This window comes from Anguilla anguilla, chromosome 2 (assembly GCF_013347855.1).
Source record: "Anguilla anguilla isolate fAngAng1 chromosome 2, fAngAng1.pri, whole genome shotgun sequence".
NCBI lineage: Eukaryota > Metazoa > Chordata > Actinopteri > Anguilliformes > Anguillidae > Anguilla > Anguilla anguilla.
The window spans coordinates 13,205,662-13,232,746 of record NC_049202.1 but is presented as its reverse complement, the minus strand read 5'-3'; the positions used below and the strand labels follow the sequence as shown (position 1 = coordinate 13,232,746).

Below are 27,085 nucleotides of genomic sequence, written 5' to 3'. Positions count from 1 at the left end.
TCTCGGTATAAGCCACTGATCCTCAGACCTGGTTCTAGAGAACCACAGACTAAGGTAAGGTGTGTTAGCTGTGTAATCAACTGCTCAATTGATACATTTTTGAGTAACACTGAAACCAGCAGACTCTCCAGGGCCAGGTTTCAGGACTACTACAGGTTCTTCTATTGCTGTTGGTTCTAATCCTGTACCTGGATGGAATGTACATAATCCAGCAGGTTTACGGTTCAACTGAGCACTAAGTAACTTGATTCACCAATTTGCAGCTTTTAGTCTAAAATGTCAACCGCTCCTACCAGTTTTGAGATTCCTTGTGAGTGAAGGCTAACAGGATATCTACTTTCAGTAGAGTGCTTGCAGTGTCTACTTTGCAGTACCTATAGTTTTGAGTGCTTTAATTGTCAACTAACTGCAAAACTGCATCACTGAGAGATTGTCACACAGAGCATTTTGGCCTTGTCTCAATGTTTTTCTTCCATCAACCCCGTTCAGGAATTGAGATTGATGATGACAAGGCCAATGAAGCAGATGGGGATTTCACCATCAGAGGTCGTCTTCTGTCCCTCGTCGAGAAAGTGGCCTACTTAAAGAAGAAAATGGCTGACTTGCCAAAGAAAAAAAAGTCGAAGAAGCCCTGTGAGTGGAGTGTTCTTTTCAAACACTGTGTGGTCTTAGTCATCATCAGTGATTAATCTGTTGGCTGATCCTCTCTGATCAGGCCTATTTTGATCTCTCCCTCTGCTTGGCCTTCACCTCTCAATAAATGCCAATAAATTCAAATTCAAATTCAAATGGCTTCATTGGCATGACGTAACACTGTACATATTGCCAATACCCATTGTTCGTCTCAGTCTTCCTCCTACTAGACAAGTCAAGTCAAGCATTTCCCAAAGTAATTTTCTGACATACAGTAACACTATGCTTCTGCCTACATATGAGAATATTAAGATTTTAATTTTCATAATGCTTTCGTAAAACCCTGTAAAACGATATACTGTATAGTACTGTATGTGGTTTACAAACAGCAATTTAAAAAATACAGTAATAAATAAAACAAGGTTAGGAAAAGCTAATAGAAATAACAACCGATTTCTGGTTTTTGTGTATTTGCATTCTCTTCACTGACTGTGCTCCCCTCTCCTCTCTCTCCCCCATGGCTTGCCCCTCCCCCAGCCACTCTGCAGCACCTGATCTCCGAGACCATGGTGCGCTGGGCCCAGGAGTCCGTGATCGAGGACCCGGAGCTGGTCCGGGCCATGTTCGTCCTGCTGCACCGGCAGTACGACGGCATCGGGGGCCAGGTCCGTGCCCTGCCCAAGACCTACACCATCAACTCCGTGTCCGTGGAGGACACCATAAACCTGCTGGCCTCCCTGGGCCAGATCCGCTCCCTGCTGAGCGTGCGCATGGGCCGGGAGGAGGAGAAGCTGATGATCCGAGGCCTGGGGTCAGTAGAGGACCCCGCGACGGCTAGTCGTGCTTTACCACAGGATAATATGAGCCAGCGTATCACTACTACAGGCGTTGAACTACAGGACATTCTGATCCAGAGTATCACAATTACACGCTGTGCCACAGCTTTCTATGAGTAATACTGTTACACATGACTCACAAACTCACGGTCCCTCAGTGCTACACACAAACCTGCTTCTCAGTGCTGGAATCTGAGCTGAACAAATCCCATTCTCGCCCTCCCAATACCAAGCAGCCCCTTACTCAACACCAGTCCATCAGCCACTAATATATAATTAGTGGTTATCTTTAAAAGTTTGGAAACAGGGCACAGACCTCTATAATCCCACTAAATTCTCTGGCTTTAATTGAGAAAGGCTCAGCTTGACCTCATCACAGTATTAAAATAATCCTATGCATTTTTTTTTATCATAGCTGCATGGCTGATGTCTTGAACCTGCTCTTATTTTTTTTGTCCCTCTATAGAGACATTATGAACAATAAAGTTTTCTACCAGCACCCAAACTTGATGCGGGCTCTGGGCATGCATGAGACTGTCATGGAGGTGATGGTGAATGTTCTGGGCGGAGGAGAATCAAAGGTAACCAGCTCCTCAAGAATTACTCCGTATGCCAGATAATGCTGTTAAATCTTGTTGTTGTATGTGTAATTAATTGGAGGCTACTAACTGCGTTTCATAGATAACCTCTTTTAAATGGATCGATATGACATGGCCTGCAGTAGGCAAAGTGAACTGAACTGTTGCTAAACCATTTCAGTCTGTTGTGAACTATATTGAGCAGTTTCTACTTGATTGTCATATGTGTGAATTTTGTTCTTTCTCCTTTCTTTGATATCTGAATGGAAATAATCTAATGTAACCAATAATAGTGTTGACTTTTTTGTTACTTTTGTTAAGGAAATCACATTTCCTAAGATGGTGGCCAACTGCTGTCGTTTTCTTTGCTACTTCTGTCGCATCAGTAGACAAAACCAAAAAGCCATGTTCGATCACCTCAGTTACCTGCTGGAAAACAGCAGTGTCGGCCTCGGTAAGACCTTTTCTTTAAACATTAAAATTATTTAGTTTATTGATGGATAATATTACGTTAGTAGGTACTCCAAATGAACTTTTTTGGTTATTGATGGTCTCATATGCAAGGTTGAAACCCTATCTTCTGTCATTGTATGGAGTGTTACACTTTTTACTGATGAATACATTTTTTTAAATTGATAACAGTGTGTGCTTTTGCATTTGCATTTAGATTTAGTTTATGACACACAGATTCCCTTGATGCTGTGAGAGGTATTTATTATAAAGTAATAATCTTATCCTTAATCCCAATTACTGCATGCTAGGTATTATAGACAAGCCTATTTTCTCTCAAATTAAACAGGGACTGCTTAATATATTCATGCCACTTGTTATTGGTCTCTTTATTAACAAGTAGCGTATGTGTGTGACGTACATAGGCTATTCCATGTTGTCAGATTGTAACAGGGTGTACTTTATGACATGCATTCAGATCTGTTATTGAGCGCACTCAATCTCTTTATCAGCACATAGTGCATCTGTGTGACGTGCATATTCCCTGTTGTCAGGTGGAATTATTCCAGCAGAAAGACCTTAAGCCCAATTAGGTGTGATCCCCCCGAGAGCGCTGCGACTCACCAGCGTTTCGACGCCGGCTCCCCGTCCCCCCGTCCCAGAGGCCGGTGTTCCCCCTGCCGCAGTCCCCGGCCTAATTCTCAGCTGTTTTTCTGCGCTCTTTTTCTCTTTTCCCCAGCGTCCCCCTCCATGAGGGGTTCCACTCCCCTGGACGTGGCCGCCGCGTCTGTGATGGATAACAATGAGCTGGCTCTGGCCCTCCGAGAGCCAGACCTGGAGAAAGTAAGCCAGGAGAAACTTCTTTTCAGGCCACTTTTGTTGAGGGGAGATGTATCTCTCTATTATTAGCCTTAAACAAAGTGAATCTCCCAGAACGCTGCGCTGATGCTGTGTTCTGTGTCAAAGTTTTTTATTGGAGCGCAAACGAAAAGGAGGTGTGTGTGTGTGTGTGTGTGGTGGGCTGGGATTTATCGTTGTCATCCACAGAGGTCTTCTTTCCTTCCTCTTGGTCTCCATAATCAGGCATGAAAATATTGAGGTCAAACTGATTGTAATTTATCATCGGAATTCTATGGTATTTCTGTGCTGCCCCATTACTATCAAACAGCTGCCATATAAACCACAGAAGTATATATATAGCTTGGTATAAACTACATTATATATAAAAGTCCTGCAGTACAATATATTATACTCAGATAAATTATTCTGATTGAAGATGTAGTCTCTTGTTTTTAATATTGGGATTATTGGATTATACAGTATTTTTGGAAGTATGAACAAATTGGGCCACTACGATATGACACCATGAATGCAATATGATAAGATCATACGTCAGTGGCTCATTGGGTCAGGATTGATGAGTGGCAGGAGATGCGTCCAATTAGATGACCCAAGTAGATAAGACTCCTGCCTCTCCACTTCGTGATTTTTATCAGTTATACTTAACCCTTAGCCCCGCTATTTCTAAAACACTGACCTCAGGCCACTGCCTATCTCATCAGCAAGGATGCCAAATTTACCGGCCCTTATCCGCTTCAGTCCACCCCAGTCAGCTTCAACCAAAAGCGGATGACACTACGCCGGGGGCTGGAACTGCTGCCAGAGTCGGCAACTTTTTAACGGCACAATTTAAAACCACTTTTCTCAAATTTTACAGCATAATGCATTTTAACAGATTCAGTTGTGGTGCCAGGAGTCACACCCCGTCTTTAATAGCAGCAACTCCGCTACATTTGCCATGCAGGTTTTCCGGGATGACGTTTCCAAAATCTCACTGATACCATGTGTTAGGCTACAGTGTAAAATTCAACAGCAGTAGCAGCACTGCGATCTGTCAGGAAAAGGCCAGAAATTTAGCCCCCGAGACCTTATCAATCAGTTTGAACCATTGATAGCATGTACGTGATTTCTCTATTTCTTTTTTGCTGTATCTCAGTCCTCTCTCTCCTGCCCTACAGGTGGTGCAGTACCTAGCAGGCTGTGGTCTGCAGAGCTGCCTTATGCTTGTATCTAAGGGCTACCCTGATATTGGCTGGAACCCTGTAGAAGGGGAGCGCTATTTAGATTTCCTCCGCTTCGCTGTATTCTGCAATGGTAATTTGCACACTTTATTCTATAATACAAATATTCAATATTACAAATATTACACAAATATTATATTATATTTTTCTGTACTGTATGACATTTTCTGTTATGGTTATAAATAATTTTTAACATACTGTACTCTTATGTTGGTGGTGTCAGCAGCTTGTCCAGCTTTTAAGAGAAATGTTAATTTATTGACAGCTGCTTATTGGAAACTGTGACAACAGGTGATGTCATGTCCTGTATGATCCATAATGCCAATTATAGATACATAACTGAGTCTCCAATTAAGCAATTAAGAGTTAAAACAAAAACTTGTAACCCATGGATGTTCATTTAACATGACTACATGATAATGCTTTGCCATGATCTTCTTCGTCGTTCTCTCAGGAGAGAGCGTGGAGGAAAACGCCAATGTGGTGGTGAGGCTGCTGATTCGCCGGCCAGAGTGCTTTGGCCCCGCCCTGCGGGGGGAAGGAGGAAATGGCTTACTGGCCGCCATGGAGGAGGCCATCAAGATCTCGGAGGACCCAAGCAGGGATGGCCCCTCCCCCACCTCTGAGTCCAGCAGGACCCTGTAGGTGGACTTCTCGGCACCATTTGAATTTCATACGGAAAAAGGGATCTACAGGGTTATGTGGTCTCTTAGAGGATTCTGCAAACTAGCACTTTCTTCACACTAGTTCAGTCTGTATTTATAGGATGCTGTTTAATCTGCAATGTGACAGTAGTTTCCTGCAGGGAGCGTTGACGTCAGGAAGAGAATGGGGCGTCTTCAGTGCAGCATTTAACATAAAAGCGTACAGTCACTCTTTGGCACAGCAACAGGACCTGCGGACAATGCTGAGCTCTTTAGACATTTCCCTTGTTGCTTTCCTGCAGTACAGGTCTGCGCATAGGGGATCTCTACCTTTGATACAAATGTGAATAAAACTAGTGCAGAAAGCTTTGATTCCACTTGACTTTCTGGTTATTCAGTAAACGAGAGTAAGGTAGCCTGGCCTTGACGTACACGCTGTTCAGCATTTCTGACGCACTGGAACAAAAGCAAACTTTTTAATGACTCGCACGAAGATGGGGGATGGAGAAATGAGTACTCCCTCATTACTCTACCCTGTTCCCGATCTGTCTTTTCATGCCAGGTGTTGCGTAAATGGTCAGGCTATTGCTGGGAAAGTCAAGTTTAAATGGGCCACAGTTTCAATGCATCGTCCCCACGGAAAACCAGCAAGTTTCTTTTTTCCATTTTCCGCAAGTACAAAATTGGCAGATGATGCAGAGTTACCAAATTACATATTTTCCCACAGCCTTTTTTATTTGATTTTTTCTGTATGTGGACTTTTTGTGATAGATACTTGTGACGTGATGTAATTATTTCTCAGTGCTGGTGAGATGAAGCTTATGGACTTGTTGTGAGGTGATGGTGCAGCAGTGCCCCCGTGTGGAAATGGGTGGTTTCACACCCTGTTTTCACCCCCACAGCAGTGACATGCTGGAGGATGAAGAGGATGACACTATCCACATGGGAAACGCGATCATGACCTTCTACGCCGCTCTCATTGACCTGCTGGGGCGCTGTGCCCCGGAGATGCATGTGAGTCTCCGTGGCGACACCCCTCCACCTGCCCGCATAGAACCAATGTTTCACAGTGGAAATGACCATATATGGTTTTCTGATTCTATCAGAAAAGAAAAGCACGGGTATAATTAGTCCCACGAGATAATGCTCCCAAAATACTCAAAAATACTCAGCTTTGACCAGATGAACGTGTGTTTGTTTCTGCCTGTGTACCTGTGTGTGAGTGTGCGTGTGTGTGTGTGTGTGTGTGTGTGTGTGTGTGTGTGTGTGTGCATGTGTTTGTGTGTGTGCGTGAGTGTGTGTGTGTGTGTATGTGTGTGTGTGCGTGTGTGTGTGTGCATGTGTGTGTGTGTGTGTGTGTGTGTGAGATAACGGTCCCAGCATAGACATGTCAAAGCCCCACAGTGCAGGTTGTCGCAGTGGGCAGGACGGATTCTCTCTGCTTTGCGGTTTAGCTGATCCACGCTGGAAAGGGGGAGGCCATCCGCATCCGAGCCATCCTGCGCTCCCTGATCCCAATCGAGGACCTGGAGGGGGTGATCAGCATTCCCTTCCCAATGCCAACCCTAGCCAAAGGTCAGACCCTGCCCAGCTCAAATAGGCCTCTGGCAAAATGCAGTACCAGTAACCCAGGTTGTAATAACTTTATAATACTGATTTGCATGTGCATTCATGTACATTGAAAAATTATATATTGGAATTAAGTAGTTATTTTTGAGGGAGTGTGTGTTGGCTGGGTAGTCAGTATTTAAAAATGATGGGCAGGGAACTTCTTTAAATATACAGAGTAAAGGCACACTAAGTCTTTCATAGTATGAATAGATTTTTTTTTTTGAGGAGATGGGGGGTTTGGCGAGGTGATAAAGTATTCGCAAATACACTGCGGGAGGTTCAATTAGGTGCATCCAGGTACTCACTAAGCTCGTAACCTTGAAAGGTTGGTCTGTCCAATTATACGCTTTCCTGGTATTTCATTTTCTCGCAGCTTTGAAATGGGATTAACGCATCTCCTGATTGCATTTCAAGTTCATCCAAGCATAGAGATGAAGGATATGTGCTTCGCACATCGCTCCTGTTAGTCTGGCCTGACGAATCTTCAGAGCAGTTATGCTGTCTGTCGATTTCTGACTCAACCAAACTAATGAGCCAAGATAATGGATTTTGGAACTTGCTGTGGTCGCTTAGAGATATAAATGTGTTTTTTCATTCTGTGTTGCTTATTTGGTTATCGAGACTGGAAATGATCAGCCTTAAGAACGTTGTGAAATTACAGGCCTCTAATGAAATGTGCTGCATAGACTGACTCCACTGTCTCCCCTCGGGCTGTGTGTGTGTGTGTCTGTATTTGTGTACATGCTTTTGTGTGTGTGTGTGTGTGTGTGCATGTGCGTACGTGTGTGTGTGTGTGTGTGTCTGCGTGCGCAGACGGAACAGTGGTGGAGCCAGATATGTCGGCAGGCTTCTGTCCGGATCACAAGGCCGCCATGGTGCTGTTCCTGGACCGAGTGTACGGCATCGAGGACCAGAACTTCCTGCTGCACCTCCTGGAGGTGGGCTTCCTGCCGGACCTCCGGGCAGCTGCTTCGCTGGACACGGTGAGCGATCGCAGGGAAACTGTGCCAGCCAAACAGCCAGCTAAAATTCATACCTCTCTAGCTACATACACAGAATTCCACAATGCATGTTCCTGAGGAGGAAATGATGTCATTTACTTTAGCGGTTGTGGAGCTGACCCAGCTAATGTTTCCTGTTTCGCAGGCCGCGCTGAGCGCCACAGATATGGCCCTGGCTCTAAACCGCTACCTGTGCACCGCCGTGCTGCCCCTGCTGACCAAATGCGCCCCCCTGTTCGCCGGGACGGAGCCCTTCGCCTCGCTCATCGACTCGCTGCTCCACACCGTGTACCGCCTGTCCAAGGGCTGCTGCCTGACCAAGGCCCAGCGAGACGCCATCGAGGAGTGCCTGCTGGCCGTGTGCGGGTGAGTCCCGCTAGCCCGCTGTCTGTCCGTCTCATGCTCAGCTGCTTTATCACTGTAGCCTCAGACACTGTGGTCCAATTTTCTCACTGTAGTCTCTGACACTGTGGTCCCATTTTCTCACTGTAGTCTCTGACACTGACCATTTTCTTACTGTAGTTTCAGGAATTTTGATTCATTTCCTCAATGTAGTCTCTGACACTCTGTCATTTCCTTACTGTAGTCTTAGACACTGGCCATTTACTTACTGTAGTCTTAGACACTGTGGTCCGTTTCCTCACTGTAGTCTCTGACACTCTGTCCATTTTCTCACTGTTGTCTCAGACATTGGACATTTTCTTACAGTAGTCTCAGACCCTCATGCTCAATCTATTAGCACACCATTTCTATTAAGACAGAAGCAAAATCAGACAGCAACATGGAAGAAAATGGGCCCGCAAGTAAGAAAGAAATACATAAGTCATACAGCTCAGGCAGACACAAAATATACCTGGTACCTGGCCATCTGAAACAAAATGTGCTATTCTCTTATTAAAAGATTTATCTGAATATATTCCTGGTCTTGCTTCAGAGAGAGACTGGCCTGACCCTTATTTGAGTAGCCAGTACAGTGGAATTTAGATGGTAAATTACAGAGTGAAGTATAAATGATGCAACGCTGGTAACAACAGCACAGGGGAGTCTAGGGAAATCTAAAGTCTAGTCTGAAAGGCTGTGGAAGTTCTGCCAAATAAGTTTATGGCCAAAAGATTTTGAGAAAAGATGCTGGTATCTCGAGAGTCCTCACCCATTTTAAAATAGGTTTATTTAACATCTAACACAGTATTTGTGTGTGTATGTGTGTGTGCATTTGTGTATGATTCTACAGTAAACTGAGGCCCTCCATGATGCAGCACCTGCTCAGGAGGCTGGTGTTTGATGTTCCTCTTCTCAACGAGCACACAAAAATGCCACTCAAGGTATGTAGTATGCATATAAGGCAGGTAGTGATGCAAGAGTGATGCATAATAGTTAGGGAACTTGGCTAGCAACTGAAAGTTTGTGGGTTAGAGTCCTGGCCGGGGTGCTGCTGTTTTACCTTTGAGTAAGATACTTAACCTGAATTTCTCCAGTAAAAATATCCTACTGTATAAATCCAACTGTAATTTCTGTGTAAATCACTCTGGATAAGAGCGCATAATTCTATGCATGTCTGTGCTTGCCCACGTTGGTGAGTTACCTATTCAATAACATCCTCTGTTCTGGTTGCTGGAGTGTGCTGATTTTTCAGTAGCTCATATGTAGATGGTCATATCTACTGGCTGCTTGCAGTTTCGAAAAGAAACTGTCATTTAGCAGTTCAGAGAGCTGCTCTTGGATCACACAAGTGCAGCTGCAGTGGTGTGCTCTAAAATTGAAAATGAAAAAGAGGCTATCATCTCATTACAGGATAGCTAACTAATCTGAGCTGTGATCTTTATAGACCTGCACTGAAGTACCATATAAGTATTAGTATGATATTAGTGTGTTTGTTTATGGGATTAGTCAGGGATCAATCCAGTCTGTCTCCCATTCCAGTTGCTGACCAATCACTACGAGCGGTGCTGGAAGTACTACTGCCTGTCTGGAGGCTGGGGGAGTTTTGGGGCCGCGTCGGACGAGGAGCTGCACTTGTCCAGAAAACTCTTCTGGGGAATATTTGACGCCCTGTCTCAGAAGGTTGTGGGAACCTCATGTCCTTCATGTAGCCTTGGGTTTTGTGTGATGCAATTTATCTTCAGAATAGTTGTGTTTTGAGGCCCTCTAGCGTTGAGTTAGAAAAACTACAGCAGCACACACACACACACAGTTCTGCTGAATCAACGTCAAGATCAAAAGAACAAAGATGTTTTAGAAAAATAGCACAGGTGGACTAAGACCAGCCATATCTCACTGGACCTGCTACTGTTAATTTGTTCACCATAAGCAAGTCTGAATTAGTGCACATGTAACACATTCCTCATAATACATGTAGTAACTTCAATGCAAAATGAAATATTTGATGACTCATTTATCTGTGGTCCAGATTTTACTTCCTCTTTTCCCCATGTACTGGTAAACATGCTCACATCTGAAATTCTGTGTGGATTCTGTGTCTCATCCTCACCTGTGTGTATGTACTGCTCTCACCCCCTCCACCTCTCCCGTGCTCTATGCAGAGGTACGACCAGGAGCTCTTTAAGCTGGCACTGCCCTGCCTGAGTGCGGTGGCAGGGGCGCTGCCTCCGGACTACATGGAGTCCAACTATGTGGCCATGATGGAGAAGCAGTCCTCCATGGACGCCGAGGGCAACTTCAACCCCCAGCCTGTTGACACCTCAAAGTAAGAGAACTTTGGATTAGTAAATGCTTTCCATGCATTCCCACCTCTCCCTCACACACTCACACACTCACACACTCACACACACACACCTACACACACACACACACACACACACGCACCCGCCCACACATACATGCATAGACACTGGGAAACTGGGATAGCTTTTTTTGACCTGCATTTTGGTGAATGCAAGAGATGAATTTCATAACAACAAAGTTCTTGCTTGCTAGCCATTTGTGTGAACTTTTAACAGCTAGAACCAACCTGAGCCTGGTTCCTTCTGAGGATTCACCGGGAGTTTTTCCTTGCCACAGAAGTGTATTGTGATAATTGTTTGTGAAATGCGCTATATAAATACATTTTGATTGATACGGCTTGCTAATGTTAGCTTGCTAGTTCTCTTCAGTCTGCTCTTCTGAGATACATACATATCATCAATACATTTTTGAATGTTTTATTCTATTTATGCAGTGTCACAGTCCCTGAGAAGCTGGACTATTTCATCAATAAATATGCGGAACATTCTCACGAAAAGTGGTCCACGGACAAGGTGATGTGTCCTGTCTCTTATACAGCTGAGGTATTGTTGGAGCAGGGCATGAACGTGTGTGAATCTCACACTGTGTTCTGTGTGTATCTCACACTGTGTTCTGTGTGTATCTCACACTGTGTTCTGTGTGTATCTCACACTGTGTTCTGTGTGTAGCTCACACTGTGTTCTGTGTGTATCTCACACTGTGTTCTGTGTGTATATCACACTGTGTTCTGTGTGTAACTCACGCTGTGTTCTGTGTGTAGCTCACACTGTGTTCTGTGTGTATCTCACACTGTGTTCTGTGTGTAGCTCACACTGTGTTCTGTGTGTATCTCATGCTGTGTTCTGTGTGTAGCTCACACTGTGTTCTGTGTGTATATCACACTGTGTTCTGTGTGTATATCACACTGTGTTCTGTGTGTATCTCACACTGTGTTCTGTGTGTAGCTCACACTGTGTTCTGTGTGTATCTCACACTGTGTTCTGTGTGTAGCTCACACTGTGTTCTGTGTGTATCTCACACTGTGTTCTGTGTGCATCTCACACTGTGTTCTGTGTGTGCTTCTGTTCAGTTTGCCAACGGCTGGGTTCATGGGGATCAGCTGTGCGAGGCCTCCAAAGTGCATCCTCTCCTCAAGCCGTACAAAGGCCTGTCCGAGAAGGTACTGCAGTGCCCTGGGAACCCGGAAACAGAAGGATGTTTAGCTTAGAGCAGCACGTATAGGCTCATTGTATTGCCTGTTGAAAATATAGCATGAAGACATGTAATATCTACAAATAGTCTGGATTCAGGCCTTAATGATATAACAGAAGGAAGGATGAACAAGTTGACGCTACTAGCAGCCACTCCTTATACTGGGGGAGGGGTGTGTGTTTCCTGAGATGAAAGGCGCTACATTAATACTTAATCCACTGTAATGAATATTTGCCCTTGAACACCTCATGTGACTATACTCCCAGTGATCGGAACTGCAGAATTTGTGCCTTGTCATGATATTTCTACATATCTTTCATCTTACAGGACAAGGAAGTGTACCGATGGCCAATTAAGGAGTCTCTTAAGACCATGCTGGCCTGGGGGTGGAGTATCGAGAGGACGAAAGAGGGAGACCCTGCGGGACTGCACAACCGCGCCCGCCGAATTTCTCAGTCCAGTCAGGTGAGACATTTGGTCATGCAGTGTGATTTGCGAAACACCTTCACATTTGCGTTCTCTGAGTCTTCACCTGTGGCTGCTTTCATTAGAGTAGGACTACTGCCATGAAATGAATAAAGATATACCAGTATATGCATTCATGTAAGGTTTTATGAAAAGATATATTTGTACCATATTTTAAAAGGACTTTCTGTGGAGTTGTCGGACATTTTGTATGTTTTCATCAAAATGGCGCAGTCGAGGTCTAATGGATATCTAATGATTTTTTTGAGAAAGGCCAATATGCTCACGCTGTGCTCTTTGCCTTTATGGCGTATTTTCTGCTCCGCCCAGCTGTCCATCGAAGGCACACATGGCTTCAGCCCACGGCCGATCGATATGAGCAACGTGACCCTTTCCAGAGACCTGCACGTGAGTGACAAGCTGTCTGCCACGCCCCTACGTCACCGGGGCATCTTGGTGTGCTGTTGCCATGGAGTTACAAAAAAAAAAAAAAGAAAACAAGCTCTAATGTTGTAGCTGCTGTTCTTTGCTCATAACTTTAGGATTATGTAACTGGCTACAATTTTTGCTATGCAGAGTAAACTATAGATGGTTTCATCTACCTGTACAGTCGCACTGTAATATAATTTTTTAACTTTTATGTTTAAATATAGTGAGGTGGATATGTATATGCATACAATATACCCAAGAGGACCTGTTTGGATGTGCCCCAGATTTAAAGATACGCTTTGAACATCCACTGACTTGGATGGAGTGCAAAACAAGTACTTTCCTTATGGTTAATGTTCAGGTCCTTGCTCACTTGTCCTAGAAATGTCTCAAAGGAGTAATTATATTTTTCATGGTATTCGCAAAAATATTGACATCATAAAATGGGTTCAGGTCTTTTAAAGCCTCAGTAATGCTGTATTGCATTGTTTGACTTGTTTTTTCAGTCTATGGCAGAGCTGCTTGCAGAGAACTATCATAATATTTGGGCAAAGAAGAAAAAGATAGAGCTGGAAGCCAAAGGTACAGTGGTGTGTTTTTCTCTCCTGTCCCTGCGTTTGTATTTGAGATGACAGGCCCTCTGAAATGTGCACATGTCATCATCTCCGCCGTCGCCGTCACGAGCCAGCGCGAAGGCGACGGCGTGCCTGACACAAATCTGAGAGCCTGCCTATCAGCCCCTCCTGCCGCTCTGTCTTTTCACCCAGTCACGCTGTGCGAAGCCTCTCGCTCCAGAAGATAATAATCGCACCGGGGCCCCTCTTTGCCGTCTCGGAGGCAGTGGCGAATCCCAGCTCCGACAAAAAAATAAATAAAAATTTGTTTCTGCCGGGGAAAGCTATTGTTTCTCTTTGGTTGTTTAATCAATCTGCCAGTCAAGCGGAGCGCCCTGTCCTTACGGTACATGTCGTACCGCTCCGAAAAAAAGACGGGGTCTGCTGCGGGGAGCGAGGGCTGCTCTCGTGTGAAGCTCTGTGATGTGCACTGATTCGTGTCGTCGTGTTCTCTGTCTCCTGTGCTCGGTGTTCCCCTCCCGTAGACAGGACTTTAATGTTTACTGATGAAGGTACGCTAACGTCCGCCTCCGCCTCGCGACCTCTGCTCGTCGGCGCGCTTGTAGCTGGGGTAGGCCTTAGATGTGGCTCTGACCGCTTTGACCTTTGAATCGCCTTTGTAGATTTAATCTCCTTGGTAGCATTGTGTTTGTGAAGCATATAGGCGAGACAGCTTAAAACTATGCGCTGTAAGGAATCGACATGCATAGTTTAATGCAGAAATTAATCTTGAAATGACCTTGTACTTTATGTGACCATCTAAATTCAGCAGGAAGTGGAAATAAAGTAAAGTAAATATAAGTAAGTAAAGTATATAGTATAGTAAATATAATAGTGAAACTCACGTGGAAAATGGCAAAAACGTTATCCCTGTCGATAAAATGACAGTTAAGAACCATTTGCGCATCAGTGTTTCGCTTTGCTGGTCTTCATCAGAATGCAAGGACCTTATGCTCTGACAATTTTTTGTTGTATTTGTGCTATTTTTTGTTTTTGTGTTCATTGTAGTTTTTGAATATGTTCATTCAAGAAACTTTGCATGCAAGCTGCTTCTGCCTTTTACGCACGAGGCAATAACTTAATTTAATCATCGCTCTAATCTCATTTGGAGGTGTGCAGGGGTGTGCCGATGGGAGCTTCTTTTCTATCCGAGACTTTGAAATGATATTTCTCGGCATTAATATTTTTCCATTTTATTCTTTATATTGGTTTCTCTCACATGGTCTCCCTCAAGCTCTGGGTGGTGAGATCGTCCCACCCCCGCAATGGCAATAATCACACAGTGTAGCACAGAGAACGCAATCATATTCCAAAATGAAATGGTGGTGCGAGAAAAGAGCGGGCGTGGAAAAAGAAAGAGGGAAAGAGACAAAAATAAGAAAATAAATCTACGAATAAAAAGAACAATATCTAAGCTATGTCTCCTTGCCATTTCGTAATTTCCTAGCTATATTGAAAGTCACTCCTTTCTTGAGCAAACTGAAATAATACATATTGGTGCCAATATACATATTATGTGTACATAGACATATACACCTTTACACTCATATTCAGATGCAGAAGGTCACACATGCACCTACGCCTACCAAATTAACATACCTACACATAAATTGGTTGGGGTACCTTAAGACATTTCATTACAAAAGTAAAAAGAGGGCATTATAGACCGTTTCTTATAAATATTATTTTGGGCCATTTGTTCGATCAAGGTTCGGTAACTTGCATTGTACTCTGTGTATCTCTGCTTTCCCCATCATTCTATGTGATATTTTCTCACAGCATGCTATAGTACACAGCTGTCTAAAGAGTGGTTAGTCAATTTCCTTCACAGTAGCAGTGCAGTGTGAATCCATTCTGCCATATGCACAGATATGCCTTTAATTTGTTCAGGGTCAGAAATTATATCTCTTAATGAATCTCCAAGAAGTAGGGAGAATTCATTATTCAAGGGATTTAAGGTCAAAAACAATATAGCAATAATTATGGATTAAAAATGTTAAAGGGTTTGGCTCAATGAAATTCCTATTCCAGAAGATTATTTTTTTTTTGTGCACAATTGATCGTTTTTCAGACCAGCTGTAGTGTTAGGCCAGCAGATGTCGCCGTTTTTCTTCTTCTGAATCTACAGTATTTACACATCAGAATCTATATTTTATAATGCAGTCTGAATGTTAGTTTCTGTACCGTATTAGCTGCAGGCCCAGCATTTATGTTTCTACACTGAAATCCCTTTGGGTATGTGCTTTTTCCACAGGGTTAGGCAATTTACAGCTCATGATTGGTTAATTAGCATTTCATGTAATCCGCTTATTTAAATGGCCGTCGCATTTGTCTAATAATCACTGTGGGTATAATTTGTATGTCCACCAGGAGGAGGGAGCCATCCTTTATTGGTGCCCTACGACACTCTTACTGCCAAAGAGAAATCCAGAGACAGAGAAAAAGCACAAGACATCCTCAAGTTTTTTCAGATCAATGGCTACACGGTCTCAAGGTGAGGGACAGACCGTGGATTCTCTGTGCATCCCGTGTCTTCAGCATGTATAGCTGTGCTATTATTTATTTATTTATTTATTTATTTTTTGTGCCTCTACAGGGCTATGAAGGAGCAGGAGCTAGACACCCCCTCCATAGAGAAACGTTTCGCCTACACCTTCCTCCAGCAGCTCATTACTTACGTGGATGAGGCACACAAACACATGATGGAGTTTGGTGAGCGGCGCTTCTGGTCTTCCCTATTTTCAATAATAGCCTTTTAATTTAATGAGTTTATTGCTTTTACGCTGCTTACATTTTCATTGAACACATTTAAAGGTTGTTCCTTTAAACATTTGAAAGTTTAATTGCATGGATTGAACAATGTTACTTTCAGATGGTTTCCGGTTTAATTGAATAGGTCCTTTTTACACTTGCTTTTAATTGAATAAGTTTGAAATGACGTTTAAAGTTTGAACTTTTTCTGAAGCATTGTTGGCCTTCTATCTCGTCACAGACATAGGGACATGGGGCAAAGGAGAGAAGATTCCTCATGAGCAGCAAATGAAGTTTTTTGGGAAGGTCTGACTCATTTTGCTTATGCTTGTCTCAAAAGAGGTTCATTAGCAGAAGTAGCATGTCTGTACATTGTTTAGACAATTAAATTTGCAAGCACTCTTGCAGATCAGTGAGTGTTTTCAAAAGCACATGTTGCAAAGGAAAACATAAAATCAAAAAACTTTCAATTCATTATTTGACTGAGGTCTTTAATCTGTAATTGCTGAAGGCAGCTTTGTGTTTCCTTTTGCTGGTGGTGTACTTGTTTTGACTTACGGTAATTACTGTAATCACCGTACTGTAATTACTTAATTACTGACATCTCTGACGAAGGACAGAAGTGTCTGAAATGTAAATCAGCCACAGTCGAATAAAATCGCATGGTACGTAGTGTTGTATAAATCATACCAATTGCTGAAATCTCCTCAAAAAAATAAAAATAGAAAATAAAAATAAAAGAGGTTCAAGTCAATGCACTGTTGAAGATGCTCATTAAATGTGTCTCTGAGGAACTAGTGTGCTCCATTACTAACATCAATAACAAAGAGCAGCAAACAGAGCAACATCAAACAGCCTCAACTCAGGTTTGAATGTTTAAGAAAAATTAAAAAATTGCTAGAGCTAGGTCACATTGCCTGAGTTTGTCAGTAGGTTATTATGTTTTAAATGAAAATATAATCATTTAGAAATATTATAATGTATACAACACGCTATGTGAAAGCCCAGGAACTCGGTAATCTTGTATATTAAATGAGTCTGTCTGTCTCAGGTGGTCCTGCCCTTGGTTGATCAGTATTTCAAGAATCACCGCCTCTACTTCCTGTCTACTGCAATACGGCCCCTCAGCAGTGGAGGCCACGCCTCCAACAAAGAGAAGGAGATGATCACCAGGTGAGAACTTCCGTTACACCAGAAAAGGTTTATTGTTGCAATGGGCTAGCATGTTCTCAGTGCCGTTGCTAACCTCACCAATGTAAACTTTGATGCCTCATCTTAATAGCTTATTGGGCAGCGAGCAGAGCAAAAAGTTAAATAGACAAAGAAGCAGCTATACGATTCCCATCGGCGGTGTAAAAGTAATTTAAGAAGCTGTTGGGTTCTGCCATTGTGTTATTTAATTACTGAAATATTAATTTGTGCCACACAAGCCATCCCATAGGTTGTATAATATGTCTGTGTTAATTGTGAATGCACTCATATCATATGTCCTACTCTTATACTATGCTAGGTTCTGCTATATGTTTTTAATCAATTTCCTCAATTACAGTTCACTAGCTGTCACAGCTCTTGTCACTGCTCACCCATACATCCCAGTTGCATATACTGTACCAGAGCAGTGAGGGATGTGGCTAGGACCCCCATCTCCATTCTTCTTGCCTTTTACAAAGCTTGGCTCCCAAAACCACCACCGCTTGCTCTACTGTGACTGCTAAATGACCCAAGTGCTGTTGAACCCCATTGATCGCGCCTGACTCTGCCTGATTAACATAACTTTTGACTTTGTAACATTGGCTGCACACTCTGTAACATACTCTTATATTTCAGCTGTTTTCATTTTTTACCTCCTCTCTCTCTCTCTCTCTCTCTCTTTCTCTTTCCTTTTTTCTACCCACCCCTATCTTCAGCCTTTTCTGCAAACTTGGAGTACTTGTCAGACATAGGATATCACTGTTTGGTAAGGCTGGTGTGGGCGTGAAGTTTGGTGACTTTAAATGTTTGCCTTTCTCCGGTGCTCTTCTCTCTTCCTTCGCTCTCTCTGTCTGCGCTGTGAGGCCGTGTCTGCATGCGTGACTCTGTGCTTAAGCTTCGGTCCTGTGGGCCCTGCCTGACCCCTCAGGGCTTTGACCGGCCAATCAGAGTGGTTTCTGCCAGGAGAGGCCCTGTGACCGTGACACTTGAAGCATGTCGCTGTGCAAAGTTTTCTAAGCCGATTATCAGAGCCTTGTTAGACAGGCATGGATTTTTAGGAGATGCGAAAGCCCCTCTTTTCTAAAATCTACATTGCTGTCTACATTCTTTTTAAAAAGTGGGATTTTACAGTTTGGCCTTAATGCCGTTGTGAGAGCTCATTTGAACTTTCAACGTGTCTGTACTTAACAATTGAATAAGATTTGAGTCAAAAAGCTTTAAAAACCAGCTTGATAATAAGATGTCAGAGCAGTTTGTGGAATGCCTTAGAATACTTTGCCATATTCTTATTTCACAAATTCCATGTTGCAGTAAAAGATTAAATTAAGGGAGACATCCACTGGAGAATCGCTCATGCCTTCATTAATAGTTATTATTGTTGTTGTTGCATGAATCTGTGTTAGATAAAAATTGACAGAAGATGAAACAGAGCTGAAGCATGCTTTTTAATTAGACCTTTTGATTTGTATCGGTGCTGAACAGAAGACGCTGATTCACTTATATTAGGAGGATCACCTAAGACAACAAGCTCAATTAACAAGATAAGCCATGCAGATGATATAAAGATCAGCAGATCTGCACAGCATTGATCTAAACCATTGACCCCTTTATGCGCTGGAAATTTGTCCCAGAAGTGTAACATTTTGCGTTCTTGTCGATTATTTTAGGAAATGATTCTACCTCAATCGTGAACTGTCTTCATATCCTGGGCCAGACTCTGGATGCCAGGTAGGTGGCACTGTTGCCTTAGTCTGTGAGGTCTGCTATCATTTAAATTCTCCAGACCCTGTTTTTGTGAGGGTGTGATGTTATAACACAGGAGCAAAAAACATTTTATTCTCAAATCATAGAGCTCTGCATGAATGTGGAGAAAAAGCTATGGCCACTCAACTACAAACATTGATATTCTGTTGTAGTCACTGATAAAGTAATGACATTACTTCCCATAATTTTCTAAATGGGTTTAGGGGATGAATTTTCTCTGTTTTTTTATTTATTTTTTTACATTCTAATTTGCCTGACTCAACAATTGATATTTGCAAGTAAAAACAATTTGCTGACATCAAGAAAAAAGTGATGTTTTTATCACCAGATAATTGTAACAAGCAGAAATTGTATTACCTATTTACAATGCACTTATTATTTTCTCTTTTCTAAAAAACTAAAAGTTGAATTTGTTGAAATCTTTTCATGCAATGTAATCAGCTCCTTTAAACACTTTAGATTACGGTTCAGTTATACATTCTTTATACAAATTCCCACACTGAACATAATTGTATTAGGAAATACACTGATGATAGTTAGCCAACCTCAATAAATGTTAGTAAATTGTTATGAAGGAGGATAATGGGTAATGTGATCGGGGTGAGGGTGGGCGTGTCAGACCAAGGTGCCTCAGCAGTGATTGGGCGGCGCTGGCGGTTGTTGTGACGTACAGGACGGTGATGAAGACCGGCCTGGACACGGTGAAGGCGGCGCTGCGGGCCTTCTTCGACAACGCGGCGGAGGACCTGGAGAAGACCATGGAGAACCTGAAGCAGGGCCAGTTCACGCACACCAGGACCCAGCCCAAGGGCGTGACCCAGATCATCAACTACACCACGGTGGCCCTGCTCCCCGTGCTCTCCTCCCTCTTCGAGCACATCGGGCAGAACCTCTTTGGCGAAGACCTCATATGTAGGTGCAGCCGCCTCCCGCTGCTCCTGGTTCCATCTGTTTGGTCCCCTCCTTGTAGAGCGCATGAGAAATCCGAGAGAAATTGTGTAACACGACATATTAAATGCGCGTTGAAGTGTTGGTGAATTTTGGGAAATACTGGGGCCGGCTTTTCTAACAGGAAACTTCTCACTTCTTCCTTGCAGTGGATGATGTCCAGGTGTCCTGTTACAGGATTCTCAACAGCCTCTATTCGCTTGGCACCAGCAAAAGCATCTATGTTGAAAGGTGTTTTTTATAATGATCAAGCCATTATGTTGTTTTTCCTGTTGAAGCTTCTAAATCCTGCTGAACAGCTTTCCACATACCATAATTATTCTTGATGAAATTATTACAGTGCACAGTTTTTCAAACCCATTTTTGGTCCTGAAATGATGTCTATAAGCTGCTGATTCTTATAATTGAACACATTAATTTGTTGGGGATGTTACTGGTTTGTTGAACAGGTGTTTCTGTGTGCAGTTGATTACTTTAGTCTTGTTTCACGTCAGGAGAAATGTGTCACTATCCTCTCTTAGGTGGTTATCATGACAAAATGGCCAGGCGTTTTTAGTGGCACAGGTGTGAGGGCTTGGGCGTCTTTCTCAGTGCCTGACCTCCCTGTTACTTGCAGGCAGCGTCCGGCTCTGGGTGAATGTCTGGCCGCATTTTCTGGAGCTTTCCCTGTGTCCTTTTTGGAGCCACACCTGAACAAGTACAACACCTACTCCATCTACAACACCAAAGGGTCCCGTGAAAGAGCAGGTAAGCAATCACACACATCTTTCACACACATATACAGTACACACATGCACACACACACACACACACACACACACACGCATGCACACACACCAGTAATGCCAGTATAAGGAGTGTGATGTGACCAAGTTCTGACATTAGTTTACAAGACTGTTCAGTACATGGTGAGTCTGTGCAACAGCCTTCAGTATTTGTGTTTCTGCCAGATGGAAACAAAACTGCCTGTTTGATAACACAAATCCTGTGCCAGGTTTAAAAAAAATTGATAGGCTTACCAAACTGCTTCAGACTTTGAAATTATCCTCAACACTTTTCTGGTCAGGCTGACTTTTAAATATCGCCTTTTTGTGACACCTATTTTAGCTCAAAGCTTCTTTCTTCCGTTGGACTTCTTACTTCCCTTAACTGTATGTCTATCTCTGTCACTTTCTCTCTCTTCCGTCTGGTCTCCCTCTCTATCTCCTTATCTCTAACTCTCTTTCCGTCTCTCTCTAATCTTCCTCTCTCTTCCTGTCTCTCAAACTCAATGTTTCTACCTCTTATCCTTCCTCTCATCGCTATCTATCTGTTTTTTCCCCATATCTCTGTTCCTCCTTTTCTCTTTCCTATCTCTCGCTCTATCTCTCTCTCTCTCTGTCAGCGCTGGGTCTGCCAGCCCAGGTGGAGGAGATGTCCCCCCTCATCCCGTCCCTGGAGAAGTCGCTGGAGGAGATCATGGAGCTGGCCGAGTCAGGCATGCGCTACACCCAGATGCCCCATGTGATGGAGGTGGTGCTGCCCATGCTCTGCAGCTACATGTCGCACTGGTGGGAGCACGGCCCGGAGAACAACCCGGAACGGGCGGACAAATGCTGCACCTCGCTCACCTCCGAGCACATGAACACGCTGCTGGGCAACATCCTGAAGATCATCTACAACAACCTGGGCATCGACGAGGGGGCGTGGATGAAGCGCCTGGCAGGTAGAGGCTCTCAGGCATCTCCGTTCCATATTCTGCTTTCCTCAGGATGATTGCCACTATTAGTGGAGTATCTTTGACCGTGTAATATCTTTAACTGGGTTTAATGCTTCTGTTCATAGATATTACATTTTATTACATTATGTCCATTTGGAAGATTGGTCTTATGGAGAAGGATGAAACAAGTACATCTGTGTGCCAAAATTACTTTCCATGTGAATGATTTGAGTGGAATTTGGTACGTGACCCAATTCAGGCCAGTCTGTGTTTCCCCTTGCCAGACACTTACCAGACACCACAAAAGCAATAAAAACACTGCTCACCTGTTCCTCTGCTTGTCAATCGTCTTCCCAGTGTTCTCTCAGCCAATCATCAGCAAGGCCAAGGCCCAGCTGCTGAAGACGCACTTCCTGCCTCTGATGGAGAAGCTGAAGAAGAAGGCGGCGACCGTCCTGCTGGACGAGGAGCACATGAAGGCCGAGGGGCGGGGCGAGATGTCCGAGGCGGAGCTGCTGATCCTGGATGAGTTCACCATCCTGGTTCGGGACTTGTACGCCTTCTACCCACTCCTTATCCGATTCGTCGACTACAACAGGTACTGGAGCGCCCAACGGAATTACAGTCTACAGGCAAAGGGGCAGTAGTTTGGTAATGCCTCTATTAATGATAGCAGGGAGCTTCAGGAAGAGGGACACACGCTTGCCTGGATTCAGTTAAAACATGTCCTTCATTTTGATTTGCAATTTAATGTGGTTTTAATGTGTCTGTTTTTATTCACATTTTTGTGTGTTCAACCTCAACAAAAATGATTTATGTCTTTGGTCTAAGATAAGGATACGTTTTGATTGAATCCAAGCCTCAGTGTATATTTTTTTTAATTAAAACTGCACTAACCGGAACATTTTAGTACAGAAATGCTTTTTTTGTCAGTATTTTCATTTTGTTATAATTTTCTGCTTTGAAAAAATGTTCTTCAGTGTGCAATCGATGTGCTCATAAATCAGTCACTTAGAAACACATGCAGGTGAACTGAGTTAAGTTTTACTTTCATTCTGATTCTGTTTCAGAGCAAAATGGCTCAAGGAACCAAACCCAGAGGCAGAGGAACTGTTCCGCATGGTGGCAGAAGTTTTTATATTCTGGGCCAAATCTCATGTGAGCAAAACTGCATAATGAAATATATTGCACCAAATGTAAATTTGCAGATGACTATGACAGCAATGGTGACATGAATTTGTGGATAGCATTAATGTAAATCAGAAAATATATAATATATCAGGTTATCCATTATACATTTTGAGACATTGCCTGAGTAATGCCATCTACAATGACATTCAAATGTTTATGCTTTTAGGCATTTAAAGCTAAATAGATGCAAAAATTCTTCATGCATCCCCTGTGAGACATTGGTCATTTCACACATTTGCATAATGGAGGAGACGATTGCTATTGTTCTCCACTCTGTGCACAGTATGTGTGTCTTGTTTGATCCACGACTGCAGAATTTCAAAAGGGAGGAGCAGAACTTTGTGGTCCAGAACGAAATCAACAACATGTCCTTCTTGATCACCGATACCAAGTCCAAAATGTCAAAGGTGAGCACCTTTTCATTTTACGAGGAAATGCTTAGAAATGTCATCAGCTGCCCGCACCTGGGGTCTGCCTCGGAGTGAGACACAATTAGCCTCTTCCCACCTGGGGTAGCGCCGGTTTACTGTGTGTCAGCTCGGGTTACCGCTGAATTAGTTTGTCCCAAATTTGCGCTAGGCACAACACCGCCATTTTCTTCATAGCACATGATGGAAGAGGAACATTATTAAACGAGGTGCATGTAACATTAAATGAGCGCAGCCCGGCTGATTGTCTGTGTCCGGGGGGTATGGCAGGGAGCCATGTCGGACCAAGAGAGGAAAAAGATGAAGAGGAAGGGGGACCGCTACTCCATGCAGACCTCCCTCATCGTGGCCGCCCTGAAGAGGCTGCTTCCCGTGGGCCTGAACATCTGCGCCCCCGGGGACCAGGAACTCATCGCGCTGGCCAAGAACCGCTTCACCCAGGTAGGAAACCGGCTGGCTCCCCTCCATTAGCCGGGAAATTGAAAGAGTACCTGGAGCCTTTTCCCTGAGAAATGAAGAGAGCTTTTCGTTATTCATGGCCCACTAAGTGGAGCTTGAAATTCATTTTTGAGAATTCTGGGTAGAGTCAAAAAGCATTTGAAAATGAGGCCGGGGAATGTAGAAGTTTAGGTAGAGGTAGCAAGTCAAACACACATTGGATGCATGCATGTGCCTCCTAAAATTGGGTCCCTTTCCAAACCTGGTGGGGTAGATATATATTTCAATATATTTCAATAGGCGGACTTGGTTTTCAAGTCAGCTGTGGTTGAATGATGTCTGTGACTTCTATATCTACTGCTTAACATTGTTTTCTTGAAGCACACCATCTCTGTAAGTGCTTGTTTCTAAGAACAATATAACATATTCATATGATTCTACATTTTGGGATACTCTCCAAATTCAATCTCTCCAGTTTTCTGAATTAGAAAGTATGGCAAATATCTTTCTGTCCCAGGTCTGCACTTTAAAGGTGATATAGGAGAGTGATGTTTGCTCTTAGAGTGAAAGTAGCTCTTAGATATAATGGTATATGCCTGTGCTTAACAGAAAGACACAGAAGACGAGGTTCGGGAGATCATCCGCAATAACCTTCACCTGCAGGGAAAGGTGAGTGAGGATTTGAAATGCACGCGCGTGGCTTCGTTTGTTCCTGGTCTCTAACCTGGCCTTGTGACATCATCAGCATGGATTCACTGCATGTCAGACCCACCATAACACCGTCACTAATACTCTGTGATGTCATGGTGTTCTGCCTTCTTTTGCTACTGTTTCAGTGGCTATTGAATAGGATGCTGTGGGCCTTTGCTGTGCAGACAGACAGACAGACAGAATGTTTAAGCCTGTAAAATTCCTATATGCTGTATCCATTCCTGTTTATGAAGCACCCGAAAGGCACCTGTGAAACATTAATTGAAAAGAGATTAAATGAAAGCAGTGCCCACATCAGTGCCTGTTTGAACCTGTGACATTTGCTTCTTGCCATTTGAAAAATGGCAGCAAATTTATTCACCGCGGCACTTTCTCCATCTCGCTGAGGGCATGCATGCGTCCGTCCATTTCACTGCTCCTGTTTCTCTCTCTGTTTGCCTCCTCTCCCCACCCCCACACCCCCCCCCTCATGCATGCCTGCATGGCCCCCTCACCACCATCAGTACCGGGTTTTGCATTTCAAGAAGCTGGTAAAGAAGCTGATCATTGTGATGAAGTGGAAGAAAAGCCAGCAGGCCAGGCCCCCCGGCTCTGAGCTGCTGGGACACAGGCGCCTTCTCCTGCGCAAACGCTCCACCACCCTGGACTCCGCCCACCGGGCGCTGAGGACGCCCCTTTCTGCCACCAAAAAGTCCTCCTCGGTGGACCTCGCGGGGAAGCAGGGGAAAGCCCCCGTCCGGCAGGCCGACGCCCTGCTCGTGCCTAAGGTCAGGGAGGGGTCAGCAGGGTTTGCAGAACACGTTTGGGAGTAGCGCGGTGTTGGCGGGTACTCGCCCGCTACGCTAGCTTCCCTCTGCAGAACCCTGCATTAGATAACAAGCCTTGGTCTCTGCTGTCTATGCTCTCGCTAAACAGTAGTATTCATTGCTTATTACGAGGCTAGTTTAACCAACAGTGTCCCTGCCTAAACCTCGGGAGTGAATAAGTGTTGCTTTATGCTGAGATCATAAATTCATGGTAATGAATGATGAAGGTGAATATTAGTGGCATCAGGGATGCAATGTAATGCAGTTTATCGGATATAGTGAAGCGTAGGCACAATATCATATCCTCATAACGTAAGTCTTGGACAGGAAATCCTAATCTCAGTCATGGGTAGAGAATCAATATTTGAGTCTTAGATGGAGAGTATAACCTTAATCCTAGACAGGGATAGGCCCTGTTTACGCTCAGATCAGATACAGTTGACAAACTGGATGTCTGTATATCCAGTGTATTTGTATGCCGGTTCACACTCGATTTGTAAAATGCTGCACATCCAATTCTGTGTGTTTGGTCTGAGATTACATAATGCTTAGTGGCAACACTCAGTCTTTCATCAGACCAGTGGTGTTATTTTTCAGTGTAATTTAGGCAACATGAGACAAGATGAAACATTTACATTCAAATCCAATACCTGCAGAATCTGTTTCGGACTACCTCCAGATTTATAAAATTTCAATTTAGGAAATTCCTATCCATATGGCTTTCCTGTCACATTTCACATTAAGTTCGACACATTAATATGTTACTAAGTTCATTCACTTTAATATGCGAAAACGGGCTCATAGACAAGGAACCTTGTCAGAACTTCAGAAAAGAAATGATGACTTCAATCAGATTTGAGAATCAAGAGTCAGTCTCAGTTTGGGAGAAAGTCCTTAGCATCTGGGCCTAAAAAAACATCCAAAACCCTTCCAAAGGAGTTCGCCTGTTGTCACTGTGTGGGTAAAGTGAAATACCCCTTGCCACAAAGAGCCCCATGCCTCTGTTCCGTGTGTCAACTCTGGCCCTGCCCTTTCTGCAGCTGGAGGACCCCGCGATTCGATGGCAGATGGCTCTGTACAAAGACCTGCCCAACAGGAGCGAGGACACCTCGGACCCAGAAAAGACAGTGGAGAGAGTTCTAGACATCGCCCACGTTCTGTTCCATCTGGACCAGGTGGGTGTGTGGGAATACGGCCCCTTCTGTGCTAGCATCAGGACACCTGCATGGAAATATTCATATCGAAACACCCATTAGCCTGAGCATTATAATGTCATATAGCATTAATAGCGTCCGTATTGCATTTTTGTTTTGAAAATTGGGGATGGGGATCACAGCTTGATAATAACGATGTTGGCTGGAAGCAAAATTGTTTCAGCTGATCTAACATCAGTGGCAAAATTGCTTCTACTTAGAACAAATATAATAATAACAGTATGCATATTGAAACAAAATGAGGTGTGGTTGTGTGTGTGTGCATGTGATCGTTTGTCCTGCAGGTTGAGCACCCCCAGAGAAGTAAGAAGGCTGTGTGGCACAAGCTTCTCTCCAAGCAGCGGAAGCGGGCTGTTGTGGCCTGTTTCAGGATGGCTCCCCTGTATAACTTACCCAGGTACGAGGGACACCTGACAGCGCTTTCATTAATTCAGGACAAAACCCCCAACTGCTCGTGAGCTGCCGATTTTTTTTTCTCCCCTTGTCCGCAGGCACCGAGCCGTCAACCTGTTCCTGCAGGGATATGAGAAGTCTTGGATCGAAACGGAGGAGCATTACTTCGAAGATAAGCTAATAGAGGATTTGGCTGTAAGTCGTGCCATTGTTTGCACAGCGTGCATTCAGAAGCCAAGCGCGAAATGGCACAGCGGGGGTGGGATCAAATTCAAT

At 43.8% G+C, this 27,085-nt stretch overlaps 1 protein-coding gene across 8 annotated transcripts in view; it reads left to right on the top strand.

Moving 5' to 3' along the window:
- ryr2a (ryanodine receptor 2a (cardiac)) overlaps positions 1-27,085 on the top strand; it is a 162,603-nt gene that overhangs the window by 108,839 nt on the left and 26,679 nt on the right. For 4 of the 8 annotated variants that reach the window (XR_004763988.1, XM_035404655.1, XM_035404654.1 and 1 more), the window contains 37 exons: positions 490-633; positions 1,171-1,444; positions 1,936-2,050; positions 2,369-2,501; positions 3,237-3,340; positions 4,516-4,651; positions 5,033-5,219; positions 6,125-6,236; positions 6,677-6,797; positions 7,647-7,816; positions 7,980-8,200; positions 9,066-9,156; positions 9,755-9,895; positions 10,375-10,538; positions 11,010-11,118; positions 11,646-11,735; positions 12,095-12,232; positions 12,563-12,640; positions 13,168-13,243; positions 15,646-15,769; positions 15,872-15,987; positions 16,268-16,332; positions 17,078-17,199; positions 17,934-17,983; positions 18,885-18,945; positions 19,655-19,893; positions 20,079-20,160; positions 20,546-20,676; positions 21,314-21,634; positions 21,986-22,226; positions 22,699-22,786; positions 23,134-23,226; positions 23,518-23,688; positions 24,295-24,354; positions 26,243-26,377; positions 26,701-26,813; positions 26,908-27,004. Coding sequence is in view for 7 of the 8 variants with exons in the window: in XM_035404655.1 (XP_035260546.1) it covers positions 490-633; positions 1,171-1,444; positions 1,936-2,050; positions 2,369-2,501; positions 3,237-3,340; positions 4,516-4,651; positions 5,033-5,219; positions 6,125-6,236; positions 6,677-6,797; positions 7,647-7,816; positions 7,980-8,200; positions 9,066-9,156; positions 9,755-9,895; positions 10,375-10,538; positions 11,010-11,118; positions 11,646-11,735; positions 12,095-12,232; positions 12,563-12,640; positions 13,168-13,243; positions 15,646-15,769; positions 15,872-15,987; positions 16,268-16,332; positions 17,078-17,199; positions 17,934-17,983; positions 18,885-18,945; positions 19,655-19,893; positions 20,079-20,160; positions 20,546-20,676; positions 21,314-21,634; positions 21,986-22,226; positions 22,699-22,786; positions 23,134-23,226; positions 23,518-23,688; positions 24,295-24,354; positions 26,243-26,377; positions 26,701-26,813; positions 26,908-27,004 (4,913 nt within the window). In the remaining variant the exon portion in view is untranslated. Of the gene's footprint in view, positions 1-489; positions 634-1,170; positions 1,445-1,935; positions 2,051-2,368; positions 2,502-3,236; positions 3,341-4,515; positions 4,652-5,032; positions 5,220-6,124; positions 6,237-6,676; positions 6,798-7,646; positions 7,817-7,979; positions 8,201-9,065; positions 9,157-9,754; positions 9,896-10,374; positions 10,539-11,009; positions 11,119-11,645; positions 11,736-12,094; positions 12,233-12,562; positions 12,641-13,167; positions 13,244-15,645; positions 15,770-15,871; positions 15,988-16,267; positions 16,333-17,077; positions 17,200-17,933; positions 17,984-18,884; positions 18,946-19,654; positions 19,894-20,078; positions 20,161-20,545; positions 20,677-21,313; positions 21,635-21,985; positions 22,227-22,698; positions 22,787-23,133; positions 23,227-23,517; positions 23,689-24,294; positions 24,355-24,899; positions 25,131-26,242; positions 26,378-26,700; positions 26,814-26,907; positions 27,005-27,085 lie in introns of all 8 variants that reach the window. The other 4 variants (XM_035404659.1, XM_035404657.1, XM_035404656.1 and 1 more) reach the window with 2 other exon arrangements.